The sequence below is a fragment of the Talpa europaea genome (assembly GCF_964194135.1).
Source record: "Talpa europaea genome assembly, chromosome: 12".
NCBI lineage: Eukaryota > Metazoa > Chordata > Mammalia > Eulipotyphla > Talpidae > Talpa > Talpa europaea.
In genome coordinates, this window is record NC_140079.1 from 57,886,955 (window position 1) to 57,906,793 (window position 19,839).

At 44.4% G+C, this 19,839-nt stretch overlaps 1 protein-coding gene across 2 annotated transcripts in view; it reads left to right on the forward strand.

Moving 5' to 3' along the window:
• Positions 1-19,839, forward strand: part of ASTN1 (astrotactin 1) — a gene marked incomplete at its 3' end in the record, with an annotated part of 311,956 nt that overhangs the window by 138,123 nt on the left and 153,994 nt on the right. The window contains exons 6-8 of one of the 2 annotated variants that reach the window (XM_084251292.1): positions 2,585-2,734; positions 3,727-3,918; positions 12,198-12,282. In XM_084251292.1, the coding sequence (XP_084107418.1) occupies positions 2,585-2,734; positions 3,727-3,918; positions 12,198-12,282 (427 nt within the window). The remainder of the gene's footprint in view (positions 1-2,584; positions 2,735-3,726; positions 3,919-12,197; positions 12,283-19,839) is intronic. The other variant, XM_084251293.1, reaches the window with a different exon arrangement.

Genomic DNA, 19,839 nt, shown 5'->3' on the forward strand with positions numbered 1-19,839 from the left:
CAGGCCCAGAGGATAGTAGGCATGGTGCAGGGTCACCGCTACCAAAGGACCACATTTATGTCTTTTTTTCTGAGTTTGCACTTGGTTGTGTAGGAAACCAGTTCTACAGGGAACCACTGCAATTTTGTAATCAGGAGAGATGCTGAGTGATGGGTTGATGATGCAGAAGAACCAGAGAGACAAGATGATCAGTGGCAAGTTTCTGCAATCACAGGAGAGCAGTGGCAAGTGCACGAGAACAGTGACAACACTTGTGATAAGGGCTGTAACAGCAGCGTGCGCCGAGGGCTGAGTGAGAATCTGTTCTTGAAGCTTTCAGGAAAGTGTTTACTGGGAGATGTTGTTTGAATCAAGACGTGAAGAGTAGGTGTACACCAAGTTGACAAGGTGACAAAATGGCATCCTGTGGAGGAGGAAATAATGTGTGCAAAGTCACAGGCATAAATGATAATGGTCTAGTCAGAGAGCAGTTAAGAGTTTACTAGAATGAAGCTTTAGGTGCAGATTTGTGGGTTGCTTAGGAAATAAGGGTGGGATGTCAGACGAAGCCAGAGAGAATGTGACCTGGACAGCAAGGACTTGAACACAACAGTTCAGGTGGTTTCATGGGAAGCTTTTAAAGCATTATTCTGCCCTACTCTGCTTGGGGAAGGACATCACCCCCCCCAGAAACAGTGGGGGGATTGTTGAAGGAGGGGGAAGTTGAGGCAGGGAGGCCAGGTGAATAGCAGGTGCCATAGTCCAGAAGTGAGATGATAGGGTAGGGACGGATGGAGAGTGTGCAGGCAAGAGAAATATTGGACACAAAGTAAAAAAAAAAAAAAAAAAAAAGATTTAATGGCCCTGGGCATGGAGAATTTGTAGCCTAGGCAAGAGAAAGGAGAGTTAGACATGATGGAGTTTTCAGATTTGAGAAACCAAGTCATTAGAAGTCCATTCACTAGACAAAAGAGCCAGGAAGGGAGTGAGGTTTGAGGGAAGGTGGAGGGTCCAGTTTTGGAAATTGCACTTGAATGCCTGCAGGATGCCTGATCTGCCACTCAGGGCTGGGCTGGGCTACAGGTGGTGAGCTGTAAGTGTGAGGAAGCAGATTCCATTTTGAAAGAATAATTACATGAGAAGAAATCTCTAAGTAGAAGGGGATAGAGGACCCAAAGCTGCCTGCCACCTTTGAGTCCCTTCCAGCTATTCCCAACATATCCACTCAGAAGATCTGCCCATGAGAAATGAGCCCATAGAAGACCAGAACAGACATAAACCAAAAGCCAACCCCCTTTCCTGAGAACAGCGGTTCCAAAGACACCACTGGACCAGAGATTGATAGTGTGTTGTGTCTGGGGGCCATGGCCTCAGCGGCTGTATCTTGATCCCAGCTCTAGTCTTTAGTAGCTTCTTGAACTTGGCCATGTCTGCTGGCCTTTTTGACTCCCTGTTCCTCTGTGGGAACTGCTTTGTGAGATTATGTTCATTGTTAAATGACAGGAGCGCTGTAAAACCCTGAGCACTGGTGCCTGGTGCCTGCTCACACTACCTAAGTGTCCTCTACCACTGTGAGGTTATTCTCACTGATATGTATGTTCCTTATCTCTAAGGTGGGCGATACTTTACAGACTCAGATTTATTACTTTAAGGAACAGGTGTTTTTACCTATAGTCTTGAAACATACAACACGCTTAGCACACCGTCTACCTTAAAAGATGCCTTTCACTAACATCAGTATTAAATTTTTACATAGAGCACAAGAAAATTCCAAAGGATCCACACATTTTGTTGGCAACTTGTCTTACTTTCTTACTTTCCACATCTGTTTTGCCTCCATGTGAAAGGGCCTCTCCTTACTGCCATTTTATCTTCTCTACAAATGAAATCAAACAAAGGAACAAGAAAATAAACTCCATCGAAATAGTCTTTTCCCATTCCTGTTTCTACCCTCCTGGGAGTGTTTCTAATTCCCCTGCATTGTTATTCACTCACTAAGCATCCATTTATAACCTACCCCAAAGACTGCAGGACTAGGGAGAGCCTTGCAGTGTGACGGCTGTCTCCACTACACTCATACAGAGCTGTCTTCCCCCTGTCTAGACCCTGCAGTGAGAGTCACTTGGTAGGACTCTACCCTCCATAGGGTGCAGGCAAACTCCCCAAGCTCAGGTAGTTTCAGCTCCAGAAGTGGAGGGGCTGCTTTCTGAGCACGCCCCCTGTGAACAATGCTGGGAGTGCAAGGACTTAACTCCTGGGCTTCGAGCACTCCTGTAGCCCTGGGTGAGGGTCAGCACTCAGGCAGGAGTGTGGAGAAAGAGAATGTGCTCCTTATGACTTGTGACCCTGGCCCAGGCGGAGTGCAGAGGGCTCACGCTGACCATTGTTGTCCCTGAGGTCACTGGTCGGCCAAGTCCCCTCTGACTCTTACGGATGACCTGGTGCTCAGGGAGGATGAAGGTCAAAAAGGTCATCCAGCTTACCTGCCTTGGCTCGGTTTGCCAGCTGCCTCCCCTGTTTGCCCAGTTGGGCAACAAAGGGCCAAGGCGGAGTTTCACTGCCAGTATTTTTACCACCATGGGTTTTGCTTTTGTCTTGCTCGCAGTGGGATCTCCCCGGAGCCCTGTGAACAAGACCACCTTGACGCTGATCAGCATCACCAGCTGTGTGATTGGCCTCGTGTGCTCCTCCCACGTCAGCTGCCCCCTCATTGTCAAAATCACCCTGCACGTCCCCGAGCACCTGATTGCTGATGGTGAGTCCACTTCTGAGGTTGCAACTTCCTCTCCTAAGAGGAAGGTTTTCAGGTTGGGCAAGGAAGAGATAGAGAAGCCAGGGGTCGCTGGTGCCTATGACTACAAGTGAGGAAAACAAATAAACCCAGATAGTAAGGTTTAGAACAAAATGGATTGTCCACAGATGAAAGCATGAAACAGGCTTAAAAAAAAAAAAAAACTGAACAAATCGCCTCCTCTTCTCTGTACCCACTCCTATTCTCTATTTTTGTTTGTTTTTATATAAGCCCTATTTTTGTAGCAAAATACAGGGCATTCTGGCCATAGGTAGACAGCAAGATTCTTGCAGCTTGGGAGTCGGGGGGAGCTAAGTGAGTAGTGGAGGCATTCAAGGATTAGCCATTTTTGGTTTGATGTGCCCAGGTGAGAAATCCCTAATTACAGTGACTTGCTACAAGCCTGAAGCTCTGAAGCAATAACTACTTTCATTCAGGGGAACCCCAATAGAATGGGGGAGTAACATAGGTTCTGAGAGTCCCTGAGTCAGCAAAGCCCACAGCACCTAATTGACTTGTTAATGTCTGTTCTCTGGGTTGCCAAAGGCTGCCAACATGTGGCGACTGTGTGGTGTTAGAGGCCCTGCTATTTCATGGCAAGTGAAGACAGGCAGCAGGTCCCTGTTCCTTGGACGAGGGCCAGTGCCTGTGGCTGGGTCTGATGGAACAGCGCCACACCATCACAGAGCCGTTCTGCTCCTGTGTCCCTTGGGTCCTCCCTGGAGGATGGGCTGGGGCAAGGCAGTGGGAGACAAGATGGCAGGAGGTCATGGTGTGGTGGCTGAGTCTCCCTCTGCTGATCCCTTGCTTAGGGGCTCATGGTGGGCAAGGACTAGTGGGGGTGATGACTTCAGATTGGGGCTGATCTGCAATGCAACTCTGACACCGTCTTCTGTAACGTGTGTGTGTGTGTGTGTTGTGCACACTCGGCATGCCTCCTCTCTCTCCCCTTGCAGGGAGCCGCTTCATCTTGCTGGAGGGGAGCCAACTGGATGCCAGCGACTGGTTGAACCCTGCCCAAGTGGTGCTTTTCTCTCAGCAGAACTCCAGTGGGCCCTGGGCCATGGACCTCTGTGCCAGGCGCCTCCTGGACCCCTGTGAACATCAATGCGACCCTGAAACTGGTAGGCGGGATCACCGGGCAGCGGGTAACTGTCAGAGTTCATGCCTCTTGTGATCACTCACTCCCTTGCAACCCTCCTGATCACCCTATTGCCATTGGGAGCCCAGACCATACCAGCTACCAGTGTGTGTTTGGCCCTCTGAGCATGCTACCTTAAATAACGAGGTCTCTTTCCGGCAGAAGCCTTGGAAGCGTGCTCACAATAGCCCCGCCCAGACAAGTCAGTTCCAGTGTCCTCCATAGCCCATCGGCTATCCAGTTGGGGTATCAGCTACAGGAACTGGACTTTTTAATGTATGTTTTTTATTTCTACAAGTCTTTTAATTGGAAAATATAGAAACACTATTAGACAAAAATGATAATCATCTATAATCTATCTCCTGGAGAAATCACTGTAAAATGTTAATGTTCTCCCTTACGGTCTTTTACCAGTGCGTGACTTTTAGAGGCTCACAAGCACACTAAGTCCAGTAGGGTCTCCCTGATTTTTTTCACATAACATTCTATCATGAGAGTTTTCAAGAACCATTAAATAATCCTCCATAACCTAATTTTAATGGCCATTTGGTATTGCATTGTATGTCTATATCATAGTTCATTTAAATAGTCCTCTATTATTTGACATTTAAGATGCTTTAAATTTTTAAGTTTTACAAATACTACTAAAATTAATACCTTTCTGCATAAATGCACAGCACATTTGAAGTTATTTTCTTCAGATAAATCTCAGAAGAGAGATGCTGGAACTAAGGGTCTGGATATCTTTTAGGCTATTTTATTATCAAATGGGGCTGGAGCTTCCCTGAGTGAGGGTCCAGATTCACATGATGTCCAGGGACACTCATAGTCCTCCTTGAGCTCCAGGATACCCGGGATCATGGACCCCGCCCCCCCCTGCTTCCAGGTTGCTTGGCATTTTCACTGGAGCAGGGAGGGGTTCATATACAGTAGTCTTTATAAAGATGTTTTCCATAGATTCAGTACCACAGATAGACCCTTCCCAGAAAAGAAGCATGATGCCTTAGAACAAAGGATAGGTGTTAACGTCCTATCTGAGACCTCCAAGTGAAATATTTGTGGAGTCAGTGTCCAAGTCTTCCAAATCTTCCTACCTCATATGTAGCCCCTCCTTCAGCCATCCAAGAGAGAAAGAGAGAGAGAGAGCAACAGAGACAGAGAGAGACAGAGAGACAGAGACAGACAGACAGAGGGAGAAGGAAAGGGAAAGAGGTGCTTCTTCTGAAGGGGCAGGATAGACTTAGTAGAGGTTGGATCCAAGAGATGTAGCCCTCACCTCTGTTATAATCTATTACTACGCCTCTAGAGGGAGTCACAGGTACTGCAACATCTGAAGTTCACCTTTTTAGGTCTAAAAGTTGTTTTTACGTGGGCCCATCACAGTGATTTTGGGCCCCCATATGGAGGAGAAAGTACAGCATTTTAAACATCTGATGTCTAAGACTGTGCTTACTTGCTGCTCCTCCCACGCTGTCAGGCAAACACCAAACCAAACAGATGGGCTGTGCACTATGCCCAAAAGCCAGCGTGCTCCGGAGAAAGAAAAGAGGGCTCATCTCATCTCAGAGGTGCATCTCTCCATAAAGCTGAGCTGTCTCTGGGCCCTGTGGTGAACTGGAATAGGAGACTGTGGGACAATCTCAGTTCTTAAACTCGCTTCTGAGAGAAGCATCATCTCTGGTGGGCCTTGAAATATTCTACTGAAGTTTCAAAGAACAAGAAACACTTTCAATTGCATGTGGAAGGAAGAGACTGAAGTTTTAAGTTTGAAGGGGTCTTGGAGAGAAAGACCCTTTTTAAGGAGTTACATGACTTGCCCAGCATCCCATTGAGGCCTCAAGCAGAGTCTGTGTTCTGTTTGTCCTGAAATCAAAGAGAGGAGTTTGCCTAATTTCCCCAGGAATGTCAGATCCAATGAATTTTTACTCAAAACTATTTAAACAACCACCATTACTGAGCATCACAGCTTCCTGTGCCGGAAGTTAAGGTAGTTTCCTATCTGCACAGAAGCCCACTGCCTCTGTGGCCCCTTCCAGATGTCTCTTTTCTAATCCTTGGTAAACTACTCTGGGAAGCCCTTTTTCTACTAGGGGCTTTCAAATATCTGTGACAATTAACGTATTTCCCACTGGAACATCCTGTAAGGAGACTATAAATAAGAACCCCAACCCTACTGTAGAACTGGGGTGCAACATCTTCATTTTGGGTAGCAGCTGAGAAACGGTGCTGTGGAGATATTTATTTTCATTAATGCTGGAATTGGAAGCCCTCCCCCTTCCCGCCCTGCTTCTTTGTGCACATGGGATGAGGTGGTCATCCCACACGCTCATCAGTAAGAAACTTTCTCGCCTCCCACACTTCATCCTAGAGTCTTTCTCCAAAGAGCTGAGTGTGGGAATTGGCTGCAAGTCAAGTTGACGTTATTTTTGCAATCCTCCAGCTAACTCACTTGGAAATGTCATAGTGTTGGGACATGTGCTTTCCCAGCCATGCTGAGGGGTCTGCCCACAGGGATGGGTGGAACTGTGCAAGTGTGCATGTATAGTTTATCACACATACACACACACAAACACAACACAAGACTCAGTCACTGCAAAGGAGCAAGCTCTGGTGCCTGGAGTGCTCCACAGGCATCCTTCCTGTCTGTTCCAAAGTTAAGCAAGTATTCACATATCACCTACACAGGGTCCAGAGCACCAGGTATGGTAGGCAGGATAATGGGGCCGCAAAGATGTTTGTGTCCTGATCCCAAGAACCTGCGAATTTGTTGTTGCTTGGTAAAGATGAATTAAGAGTGCTTTAACGCCTCCCCAGTGGCACAGCGGTTGAGTGCTGGGTTGCGAAGCTGACCGCAGCCTCTGCAGCACCGGTTCAATCCCCGGCTGCTCCCCGGCCACCGGAGGAGGATCCCACATGGCCGCAGACCTCTCCTGCCGCCCGCTGCTCCCCTCAGCAGTGTGCTTCGGTCCTTCTGCCTGCTCTGCTCCCCGCTCTGGCTCTGGTGAATTCTCTCACCCTCCCATGCTTCTGACTGTACCCAGTGCTTGTATAAATAAATAAATAAATCTTTAAAAAAAAAAAAAAAGAAAGAGAGAGTGCTTTAAAATAAGGAAGTAATCCTGGATCACCCAGGTGGGCCCAATGTTATCTCTTGGGTCTCTGAATGTAGAAGAGGGAGGCAGAATAGGAAGCCAGAGAGAGATGATATGGAAAGAATTCCTTCTGTCATTGCTGACTTTGAAAACAGAGGGACGAGCATGAACTGAGGAATGTAGGTGGCTTCTAGAAGCTGGAAAAGGCCAAGAAACAGATTTGTCCCCTTTAGTCTCCAGAAAAGAACATACCCCTTTAGACACCTTGATTTTAGCTCAGTGAGTATCAGTGAGAGTCCAACTTCTGACCATTAGGACTGTAAGACGCAAGTTAATGTTTGTAACCATTAAGTGTGTGGCACGCTTACATAGGAGCTATAGAAAAGTAAAACAGCAAGGAAGGAAGGAGATAAAGGACAAAAAGAGAAAGAATAAGTGTTGTTCTGGGCCGCTTTATTTATGCATCCCTCACCCCAATTTCTAGAAAGTAGCTACACATATCTTCGAAATATGTTAGAAATCTCTGAAAGGTGATATGGAGAAACAGGATCTATTTTCCACTCCAGCTTCCCTCTTGCATTGTAGCAACATGCTATTTGAGAGATGCAATATACCTAAAACTCTTAGTATGATGTCTGGAAACCCTTTGCCAAATGCAACTGACAGCCTTTCCCAGAGCCTCCCAGGATGTAATCCCAGGCTTGACTATGGTGAAGCTGGATTAACAGTAAAGCTCTAAGTTTCTATGATTTAATGCCCTAATTGGATCTAGCCAAAGGTTGACTTTTCCTATACTTTTTAATGATTTATTGTTGGGGCTGGAAATTTGATTGTCTTGTTTTTGTTGTTGTTGTTGTGTGTGTCTGTGTGTGTGTTTTGATAGAAACACTAATTAGTTCCAACAACTTCTTTCTGCATTTCATGCCAGGCCTTTGTTCTGCCATATGGGCAACTGTGGAGGTTTCACATACCTGCTTAATTGCGTAGCACCCATCAGTTCTGGCTACAGACCCTCATTGCCCTTTTCAAGATATGTAGCGTTTATGGGTCTGCAAAGAGCCTGAGCTTCCAAGCTAAATCAAGTTTTAATCTCCAGCCAAGATGTTTACTGAATTCTTCTGTCCCGGGTCTTTCCACACTCCAGTCCCTACTGTGTGGAAGTGCCTATAAGCCTGCTAAGGGCCAAGGTCCAGCTTTTCAGACACAATCTAACCTCCTCCCCTTTCCTTCCTTTGAATTACTGCTTCTCTCTAGTCATCCCTGGTTTTTAAACCCAATTTGGCAGCTCAACAGACCTCGTGTTTGGTTCCCTCCATCGGGACTTCCCATTCATTCCAAACTTTGCTTCAGGATGAACTTTTGACATATTTCCTCTGTCTGCTGGTCCAGAGTCCTGAGGGACTGTTTGATTTTGGGCCTGCCTCCGCTGAGTCTCTACCACTGGGGAGACCAGACAAGTAGACATAGCCCAAGTCCTGATATTTCGCAAAGATTTCCCTTTTCAGAGGAAGTTCACCCAATTCCATTAAATAAACACTAACAGTTACCTGAAGGGTAGACTTGACTTGGGACTTTTTAACTTTGATCTGCATTTACTTCATGAAGAGCTTGGGGTGAGTTCAGTTGTATCTAAGGAACCCTAGCTTCCAGGTTTTTCTTTGATCCTCAGATGAGATTTGTGCCTCAATCCTTCATCTTTTAGACGGAAAAATGATTGAAGCCATCACAAGGCATCAGCCCACAGGGAACCAAGCATAAATCCAGTGTCACCATCTTCAGGCCCCGCACGGGTCACCTGCCGGGTCTCTACCCTCCAGCAGCACGGCTGCCTGTGGACACACTCCATCTCAGTCGGGCACTTCTCCGTAGCCATGACATGTCTTTCCATTGAATTCCTATGAACACTACCACAGAGCAGGCACGTCATGTGTTCCCCGCCATCTGTCACAGCAGATGCGGAGACTGTAACACTTCTAGCTTAGGAGGGCATCCAACACCCTTGTGGGGTCTTTAAAATTCACAGCTAACAGTCGGAGCCTGTGCTTGCACGAAACCCCTCTTAAAGTCAAGATTTAGCAGTTGGTTGCTATAGCAACTTTCATCATCAAGTCTGAACTCCTTTCAATGTAGATGGCCAAACTGGTTTTGAGGAGAGATGCCGAAGAGGGAAGTTTGGTGGCTTCCGGAAATGAGGATCATTTGAGAGGCAAATTTTAGATATCCTCACGCTCTATCCTGATAGGTTTGGAAATTTCTCTTGTTTCTCTGACTTTGGGATACATATGCCATTAGAGGGAGAAAAGCTTTCTTTGTTGTCAGCAGTGTGTTCCCACATAGTAATGAATGATGGAAGCCTCATAAGGAGATAATGACTATGAAGGCAATTTGAAAAAGGTAAGTGTGCTGTACAAATGGTAGCTATTGCCATCATTGGGAAAATCGGGCTCTGCTTGAACTCTAAATTGTGGCTGCGTTTTCCTTTACATGTTATGTGGTACCTAGATATAGAACATGGAAGAAGTGTTACAGGGCAGGGTGAGGGGCACCCCAGAACCCCCAAACCTGCCTGCTCTCCATAGGTTCTTCCATCCACCACATTAAGACAAAGCATACTCTCATGTTTAAGACCTTTAATGGAAAGGAACCTTAATACAATTGGTATGCAATAAAGAGAAGAGAAGGGTAAGAATAAATAAAATAGTTTCCAAATCAAGCATCCAGAGTTACTCATCCTGAGTAAATGCCCAGCCAAACAGGGTTGGCCTGAAGCAGGGCCACTGAGGCCCGAAAGCTTGCCACAAGTCTAAGGGACCTCCTGGTGGCACCCACAGGAAAGGGGCAGAAGGCCCCAGTATGACTAGAATAGAAGGAGTAAAATCAAAATCAAGATGAAAGCTGCCATTATTAACCTCCCCATATCTGTTCCAACCAGTCCAGGACCAAGAGCAAGTGCAGCTTCTTCACATGTCTCTGCTCCATGTGCCTCCTCCAGGTCTCCTTCTTGCTCTCCATCCTGCTTGCTCCTTCAGTCTCCTCCCCAGCTTCTCCTCCTCCCTGATCGGCTACACCTTTCCTTGGCCAGAACACGGAACCTGGAACCTCCCCTTTTCCTGGGGAACCCCCTGTTACAGAAGGACTCCCATTTTTGTCAATCCTTAATTTCAGACAAGGCTCCAGCTAAAACCATTCTAAAAGTCAGTGATGATTTGACAATGTTTTGAGGCTACATGTTGATTTTGAAATCATACCATTCCTAATGTCCACAGGGCTCTCAGGGGAGGCTCTCCCTAAGGAAGGAGCATATCTAGGCCCTTGACTAGGTAGATGTCTGTTTGTTGGGGAGAGGCAGTGGTGGTGTTACCTATAAATGAAGGTAAACTGTTTAGTGAATTAACTTACATTCCATTACACAGAACTTATTAAGGTTTTACTCATGGGGCAAAACTCATTTTTGCCTTGGTATCAATTACAGTCTTTCTCTGGAATTGAAAAGGGATGAAGCTCAGCTACTAGCATTTTCTCTCTTGCTCACCTCTGACACTTACCTTCTTGATCTTTCTTTCTATCAGAGAAACTGTCTTGTGAAAGCCTTATCACTACTGCCTAGCTTCAAGTGGTATTTTCCTATACTGGACTTGTAGCTACCTCCCTGAGCATCCCCACATACAGCCCAGCACCATTGATGCCAGTGGATTTGAGCCTGTCATAAATCTAGGCCAAGATGAAGCCTGTCCTTGCTACATAGAAGGCCAAGTACTGATCTAATACTCTCTGTGACTGTCCCCAAACTCAGAAGTTCCTTATTTTTACCACACTCCTCAGCACCTTCAGCTGAGTAGGTGAAGGGAAAGAAAATGAGTGTTATCAGGTAGTGAGACCTGATGAACAGGAGCTTATAGGTCAATCTTGAGATTGATAGCTGAGCTAAGATCCTTAAAAAAATTCTTGCCCACACTGTCTTTTCCCTGGTAACCATGAGGACCTTCACTTCAATTGGATTGGTTTTGTCTTTGAAAAGAGTAATTAGCATTCAAAGCTATTATTCTATTTATATCCTTTTGAGGTGACTCTTCCTTGGGAGATAAATGTATGCCCATAGTCTCCTTGGGGCATGACTCCTTTGGATTATTTACAAATCTCAGGAAGTCACACCTTGTTTTTTCCTTACCTACAAATTAGCCAGTCAATGAATGAGTTAACACTGGTGCTTTAGCAGAAGCAGCCTCAGTGGCTTCGAGATATATAACATTGCATAAGGAATTTTTAATATAAGAAGCAGCAACAATTTTCTTCAAGATCAGTATGAAGTAGAGCAATGATCTTAATCTTTTGGGAGTCTTGGGTTTGCTTGTGAAGCAGATGAATATTGTGGAATCCTGCTGCAGAAAGATGAGCATATGCCCATATATAGTTTTGTATACAATTCCAGAGAGGTCATGAACTTCTTAGTTTGCTAATGAAATAACTGATGATATGAAACATAGTAATATCTAAACACATATAGAATTATAGTGGATTCTTCTGTTTACCAGTTCCAAGATAATTAGCCTTTCTCCCTTAAAAACTAAACCCAGAGTTCCTATAAAACCACAATAGGTAAAAATGGCTTTCTCAAAATAGTTGTTCCATGGCCTAGCAGCATGGCATGGTGGGAAAAAAAGGTTTGGAGACTGACAGACACCCGTTCAGATAGTAACTCTGCCACTTATAAGCTACCTCCAGAGCCCGTCATTTTCTGAATCTCAGTTTCCCTATCATCATGACTAGTATATCTACTTTTCAAGGTACTTAGAAATATTGGATGAAATTACTCCGTTATATCATCCTTAAACATTTATCAATCACCTTCTATATACCTTATGGTACACTGGGCCTTGAAAAACTAAAGATGAAAAAAATCCCTTTACTCAGAGTTCTTAGTATTTGTGTGTACAGAGCTCAACTAATAGGTGCTTTATAAATATTCGAGTCCCCACTAGTGAAAATTATCACGTAGTGGGAAAGGGAGAAATTAGGGGTTCCTTCATGTGAGCAGTGGAAACAGGAATGTTTGACATTAAGGGATTTATTGTCTCATACATGTCACCCTTAGAGAAAGAGTTTAATCTGATGAATTCATACTAATTTTCTCAAATGCAGACATGTTAATCAATTCCTTCATGTTTCCTTTCTTCCTCTCCACCCTCCTTCTAAGGGGAATGCCTCTGCTATGAAGGTTACATGAAGGATCCAGTGCACAAGCACCTTTGCATTCGGAACGAATGGGGAACAAACCAGGGGTAAGTGAGGGGTCCCAGGAGTCACAGCTCCCTCGCGTGCACAAGCTGAGGAGCAGCTGTGTGCAGAGGAGCAGTGCTACAGGGTGGTTATATTCTGAACAGCACATGGGTAAAAATGTCACCGTGCATTTCCATATTTATACCATTCCAATGACGTCCATATCATCTTTTTCTCCATTTATGAGTTCAGAGATGAAGCCTCTGACTCGCAGCCCCGCAGCCTCCAGCTGGGATCTGAGAATCAAGCTGTCCCTCTCTTCCTTTGCATACGGCCGCCAGCCACGAGGATTCCACAGGCAGAACTTAGCTGGTGATTTTGTTGGAGACACGAGAAGCCAAGCAGACACCAGTGTAGTGCTGAGCATTATTTGTGAGACTGACATAAGTAGAAACTTGTTTTCACCAGGACCATCAGCAGGGGGGAAATGCAAAGGCTCATGGAGTGCTTGGCATTGAGTCAGAGTATTGTTGCCTGATACCCACTGGACATTTCTCTATGAGACCTTTGCTTTCCCCCATGCACGCATGCCTGGGGTAAAATAGATCACTTGTCATTTGCTTTTGATCTTGTTTTTTCACTTTTTAAATTTTTTTATTGTGATAAAATATACATAACATAAAACTTGCTATTTTAATCATTTTAAGTGTACAACTTATCAGCACAGAGAACATTCATTTTGTTGTGCAACCATCACCACTATCCTTCATTCTGTTTTTTTTTTCTTTTTTAAAAAAATTATTTCAGTGTGAGCATTTTTTATATAATTTTAAAATCCAGTTACGTGCATTGTACTACACTTGATCAACTTCCCATGTTGTTTTGGGTGCTGAGAACTTGCTTTTTTGCATTGGCCATGAAGGTGGATGTGAGGGGAAAGGGATCAATAAATGCTAACTGATAATAACAATCAATGGAACAGGAAAAACTAGAATGAAATCAAGGCAAAAGCCATCTTGGAGTGATTGCTTAGACTGCAGATTTGAAATCTGTCTGCAGCCTGACAAGGTGGAAAAAGGAAGCCAGCATCATTTCACACATTGCCATGGAAGGCTCGTACCCCCGAGGTCGACCATCAGCCTCTTCTGTATGATTCTGATGAGACCAAGCCTAGAATATTGAATGCAATGCTGGACTCTCAAAGCAATAAATATGGAGACAAATGGGTGAGAGTTTGGAGAAGAGCAATAAAAGTGATTGAAGAGCCCAAGAGAGTGATTGATGGTGAAGGGCTAGGAGAGCTCAACTCTGAGAACTTGGCCAGCTGATGACTAAGTCAAGGCATGATAGATGCCCCTGGGCGTTAGAAAAGGGCAAATGTTCTGGAACGGGTGGAAGTTGAAGAATAAGGCAAGAGAGAATGAACTTAGGGAAAGGAAATCTGAGTCGTAGGTCAGAAAACTTGGACAAGTCAAAATTACCATGAGATCTTTCTGTTAGTGAAAATGAAGAATTGCTTGAACTTCTACTAAATTTGAGATCATAACAGGGAAGCAGACTGCAAAATGTAGAGGGAAATGTTTGTGGAAGGGAAAATACACTTGAGGTGGCCCGTTGTTGAAAGATTGGAAGGAAGGACAGGGGACTTGGCTAATGGATGTCTAGTGAGGGTAGTAATAACCCCCCCATACTCTATTTAAGTGGGGCTAGTCCTCATTCTCTCAGATTTCTGAAATGTTAAAATAGGTGCAGGATTTTAGCTTATATGATGACCGAGTATCTCCATTGACTGTGATTCTTATTGAGTAAAATATTGTATAGAGTGATGGATAACCAACTCCCTCACAGCCTGCGCACTTGCTGCAGCAGAAAACAACTACAAAATATCATTTCGTGGTTTTTGCCCTGAATGATTCAGGCTGGCTCTCTGCAGTGATTGGATTTGGGGGCTAATCACTCAAGCCTCCACATCCCTGGCCTTGTAGACATGGAGGACGGGCCTGACTTCACTTGGTAATTGCACAAACCTTCGTCATTCCCTCTGGCTGTGTATAGAGACAATCTGAGGATGTAGACAAGAGCCTCCAGGGAAATGGTGGATGCTCACATTGGTGTCATTTAAAACAAGGCAGGCTAAAGCACTGAGTTACAGACTGACAGGAACATTAGCCCCAGGAAACAGACAAGGAGACCTAATCTGTCATTTCCATCTCTAATTTCCATTATTCTCTGATCATCACTGTCTACGAGGTCTCATTTTGGACACTAATAAAATAATGGAGCAACTATTAGGAGGGGGAGAAATGTGACTATCTTGAGGATAATGGAACCGGGAGTGATAAGCCGCGTGAGTTTATGTGTATATAAAAAAGTGCCAGACAAATGACTGCATTTTCCTTATAAAATGACAAGATGAATGAAAAGTGGAAAATGCCATACATCTTGATTTAAAGCAGGATCTGATGTTTCTTTGAATGATTCTTACAAAATTAGTCAAAATTGTTTTGAACATGAAGACTGTCACTTGAATTGCAAACTGCCTGACAGATTGCCAACTAATGATACACATTGGGGCATTATGGGAAAATCAATGGTGGGCTTGCTTTTCCCGAATATTTTAATGTTCCAGAAGGTGGAGGTAAGCAGAGTATTTGTTTCCCATCTAGCATTCTTATATTGCTTACATTAAAATTAGTCGAACTTTCTTTTGAAGTACAACTACCAGATCCTAGACCAGTAATAGTTCAAATGAATTCCCTTGTGAAAAATCTAGGTCAATGTACCAGGTGGAAAGTAGCAATAAGCATTCATGACTTTCAGACAAGGGAGAAAATTGATCAAGGATATTAATGCAAAAAAATTACAAATGGATGATTCTGTGAGGCAGAGAAGTCACACCTGTAACTTTATCCAACTTCTGCCTCTTTGGTTCCAGTTTACCTGAACCTGTGCGTGTGTGTGTGTGTGTGTGTCTATGTGTAGAGTCTCATCAATGCATGGTGTGTGTGTGAGGGGGAGGGATGTGAGCCGGATGGTCTGTAGAAACCCTATCTATAGAAACCACATGCCATCATTTATTCTCTTAGCTATTAATGTTCTCAGCAAATATTCATTTCATGACTTCCTGTGACCCAGGGTATGCTAGGTAGCTAATTGCAAGATGTGGTCTTTGCTCTGGAAAAACTAATGATTTAGATCAATAGATGTGCACCTAACAAATAATTCCAATGAATTAGAAGACCTGCTAAAATAAAGTGTGAGCAGAGGCTTATGGATTTTTAGTTTATGGGATTATTTCTGGGAGGTCTGAGAATCTGGAATAGGGTTTTGTGGAAAAGTTCAATTTTGAACTCTTCTATTGACAGATAGCAAAGGTAATTCTAAGCAATGGAAATAGCATATGCCAAGGCATAGAAGCCTAAGAAGTCTGTTTTTCCATTAATGGCAAATAAATAGCTCAAGTCAGCTTATGAGTGTAGTTTACAGAACCAAGAGAAGAGGCCTCTAGTGGGTAAAGACTAGATCTTGAGGAAGTCTTGCTTACTAAGGATTTGGATTTTAAACTCCATTATATGAGCCTAGAATTGTGAGCAGGAGGAAGAAGTTCAAGGTTTTTGTATACTTGGTGGGACCTTTCTTCACTTTATTTTCATTTTTTTGGACCCATCCTAATAAACTAAAATAATCCAATGAAGAAAGTAAATATCATAACAAACAACATTACAAAACAAAGCAGAACCACCTTTTGAGACTATCTAGATGCTTTACTCATATGGATTCTGCAAGTTAAGCATATTCCAAAATTTTCAGCAAAGAATGAAATAGAATCAGGGACCTGTATACAAGGTTTATGATTCAAGGGAGTTGCAACCTTTCCCTGGTGACTCAGGTTCTGCCAAAAATGCCTGAGGAGAGGCAAGGCAGGTTGAGACAATGGTGTGTGGACCCTGGTGGCAAAGCCAGTCGCCTCAGCTCACTCAGAGGCACGATCCAGGTGGCAAAGTGGAAAATCATTGAACTTGCTACACAAGAGGTTCTTATTCCCTGAATGTAAAAATAGCCTCCAAAAGATTTAAAGTCATGGATGGCAGATTTTGAATGAGTTATTAAAAGAACATGGGATGTTGGAGGTTACATCCTAGGTCGTTGAAGTGGGCAACAAGGCCAGAGGTTCCCTGCCACCACTTCCCCACCCCCCAGTGACCCAGCAGCCCAATAGAGGACCCCAGATGAGGGGGCCTACCCCAGTGTGGCTCTGAAGTGCTTTCTGTCTAATCTGAAAGAAGCCACTGAATAATTCCTCAGCCTCCCACCCCCGTGGCTGCACACACACAGCCAGGGACTGTTAGAGTCTATTTAATATTTGTTTGCCAGGACAACAAGGACAAATTGAAAATTTTCGTAGATGAAAAATGAAAACAATAAATGAGGGTGGAAAAAGCAAGGGAGATAGATTTACGTGAAAATATTAGAGAAAAAATACGAATTCATTTAGCTATTTTGGAGAACATTATTAAGAAAGGCTACAATAATTTTTTGGTGGGGGCTAAATTAGAAATGTACCCAAGGGCCTCTAGATGCGTTTTTCAGAATACAATTAGATTAAACTCGTGCATTTGAAGATTGCCGGTAAATAATAGTCTAATTTCTTATTCTGGCAGCTGAGATGCAGAGGGCAGCACCAAGGAGATTCCCCACTAGAGAACTGTAACCTAACGCTGGATTTCTTTGCTGAAGGATGGTGATAGAGTGATAATTCATGAGACGGGAAGAGACCCGCTGTGGAAAATGAGCAGGTGTTTCTCCGAGGTTTACAGAGCTGTTGTCAGGGATGGTCCTGCTCATCAGAACACCTACTCATTTCACTGCCTACTCAGGAGGCAACACACTTAACATGACACCCCCAGATTAGTGGATTAGCACGCATGCGCACTCACACACACATACCACACACACTCACGCACATCCCACGCTGTCTTAATACAGAATGTCCTTTCCATTGTCCCAGGTGCTTACTGTTCTGTCCTATTTCTGCAGCTGCTCCCTGCTGCTCTCCCTCCCTGGACTGACTGCTTAGGGACTCCATGCCATGGAAGGATCTAGTGCACCCACACCATAGAATCCAGTTTCCTTTCCAAGTCCAGAATGGAGACTGTGTCATGGTTGACCTAAACCCCTGCCTTACTCAAAATGTGTCCTGGACAGGAGGTGATTTTCCTTGGGCGTGCCTGAATGATATCCCTGAGTCCACACATGCAGTCCAATGAGCAGAACCCTGTAGAGAGGGTGACTTTGCCTCCGGGTTCCAGGTTTTGAGCAGACACCAACCTCCACTGAGTATCTTAAATGAGGCAGAACCATCCTTGCATCTCCTGGCCCATTGGTAGCCACATAAAACTGGCAGGAAACTCTTCTCAGCTGTGTGATGATCAGGGTGCAAATGCTGTACAGTTTGTAGAGAGGGCCTAGACCTCTGGGACAGCCTAATTCCACCCCCCCAGGCCTTGGGCAGCGGTCTGGCCTTCTTTGACCTGCCCAAAGCCTTGTCAGCAGTGACTCAGATCCAGCCAGACAGTGCTATGTGACTGGACGTCCTGACTTTGCCTTTTTCTAACACATCATCTGGCTTTTATTTCCCCACCTGCATGCCTGCTTTTGTGTCACGGATGCTCCCTTCACCTTTACCCTCCCCCTCAGACAGGATTTACAGGCCTGTCTGCTCCTGCTCCTTTATCTCTGGGCGCGCCCTTGTCCCCTGCCCTCCAGCCCAGACTTCATTGTCTGTGCCAGCCTCTGTCATTGCCATGCCAGGCACAAATGTGATTATCTCCCCATTAGCTCTCTTTTTATTCTTCTTTGGTGTTCTCTCTCTCTCTCTCTCTTACTCTCAGACTCTGTCTAATTATTACTAACTATTCACTTATTTCTAAAAAGTGAATATCTCAGTGTATTTGTTTGGTCCTTTATTTCTCATTCTTATTTTGTTCCCCCGCTTTTTCTTTACCTCCACCTCCTCTCTCCTCGCACTTGTCAGTGAAAAAGTGCTCTCCCAAAGTTTCAATGTCAGAGCATATGAAGGATGCTTAGATTTAAACCTAAAGTTCCCAATGTCTTCTCTCTAGAGGCTCTGCTGTCACTTGATTTCTTGTAACTCACATAGAATGTGAAATATTGACCCCTAGAAAAAGCACGACCCCCTTCCTTAGTGAGCAGAAGAAACTGAGTGGCTGAACATGGATATCCCTGGGCAGACTTGAAGGGTTCAAATGCCCCCGTTGGCTTGGGAAACTAGCCCTCATTCCCAGGGACTTTCTCCAGTTGACCCATTTTCACAAAAAGTGTGTGGTCAGTATAGTGAAAAACTTTGTACATTGTAAGATGTTGGCTGTAAGAACAGCTGAGGCCTGACATCTAGCCCTTGCTTGCCAAAGCAAAGAAATTCTGAGACAAAGGGTACATTTGTCCAGAGGGGCGCCTTGTTCTTATTTGCACCAAAGCACTTGATGAGCCAGTGCTGGCCCCGGCGGTGGTCATTTTAGGTGATGTCCTTTCACTCTTAGGGACAGATGCGACCTTCTTGGTTGCTCAGGATGATACTGTACTGTAACGTGCTTTGGTAATGGACCCTTGGATGCCTGACGAACTGTCTGGGAGCTTATTTAAAATACTGGTTTCTGACTTCTCTCCTCAGAGATTTTCCTTTCATAGGTCTGGGAGAGGGGCAGTATCTGTACATTTGACAGGCTCCCCCAAATGATTCTCAAGCATGACCAGACCTAAGAACCTTCCAAAGCACATCCTTAAGTCTCCATACCCCTGGAGCAGGCACCTTCTTAACACCACCACCTCAAGTGAAGATATGGATGGTTTGTAAAGTGGTGGCCGAGGGCATCCCAAAGCATTTTTGCATTTAACTGATCCAGAAGTGGAGGCTCAGACAAGTGAAGACATTTACTCAAGGTCATGTAACCAGTGACCAAGCTTTATAGTGACATCTGGCACTGGAGATAAATCAGTCTGGTAAATAGTTTTTATTTTTTATTAAAAATTTATTTATTTATGCATCCAAGAACTGGGGTGTAGGCCAGATCAACAGGCGGATCTACTGAAATACACTGCTGAGAGGAGCAGTGGGCGAGACAGGAGAGGTCTGCTGCATCATGTGGGTTGCTCCTTGGCTGGCCAGGGATTGAACTCGTGCTGCAGAGGCTGGTGAGAGCTTCACAGCTCTGTCTTTAACCCCTGTGCCTCCAGGGAAGCCCTGGTAAATATTTTTTAAACAATGTAAGGCGAAGGGAATAAAACACTGAAGGTTGGTTATCAGCAGTAGAAGTAAGGTTAATTTTTTTTATATTCTAATAATTTAATTATTTTATTTTTATTTTAAAATTATTTTTAACTGAGGTAATATTGGGGCACCCCCGTTAGGTATTACCACCATACTCCACCACCACAGGCCATTATGCCTCCCTACCTTCCTGTTTTCCCTCCCCTGCCGTCTTGGTGCTTCAGTTCTGTAGTCAGCTATCAAGGGTTAGTTTTCCATCTTCTCTTTATTAATTTAGTTACATTATATTCCACATATTCATGACACCATCTGCTATTTATCTTTCCCCTTT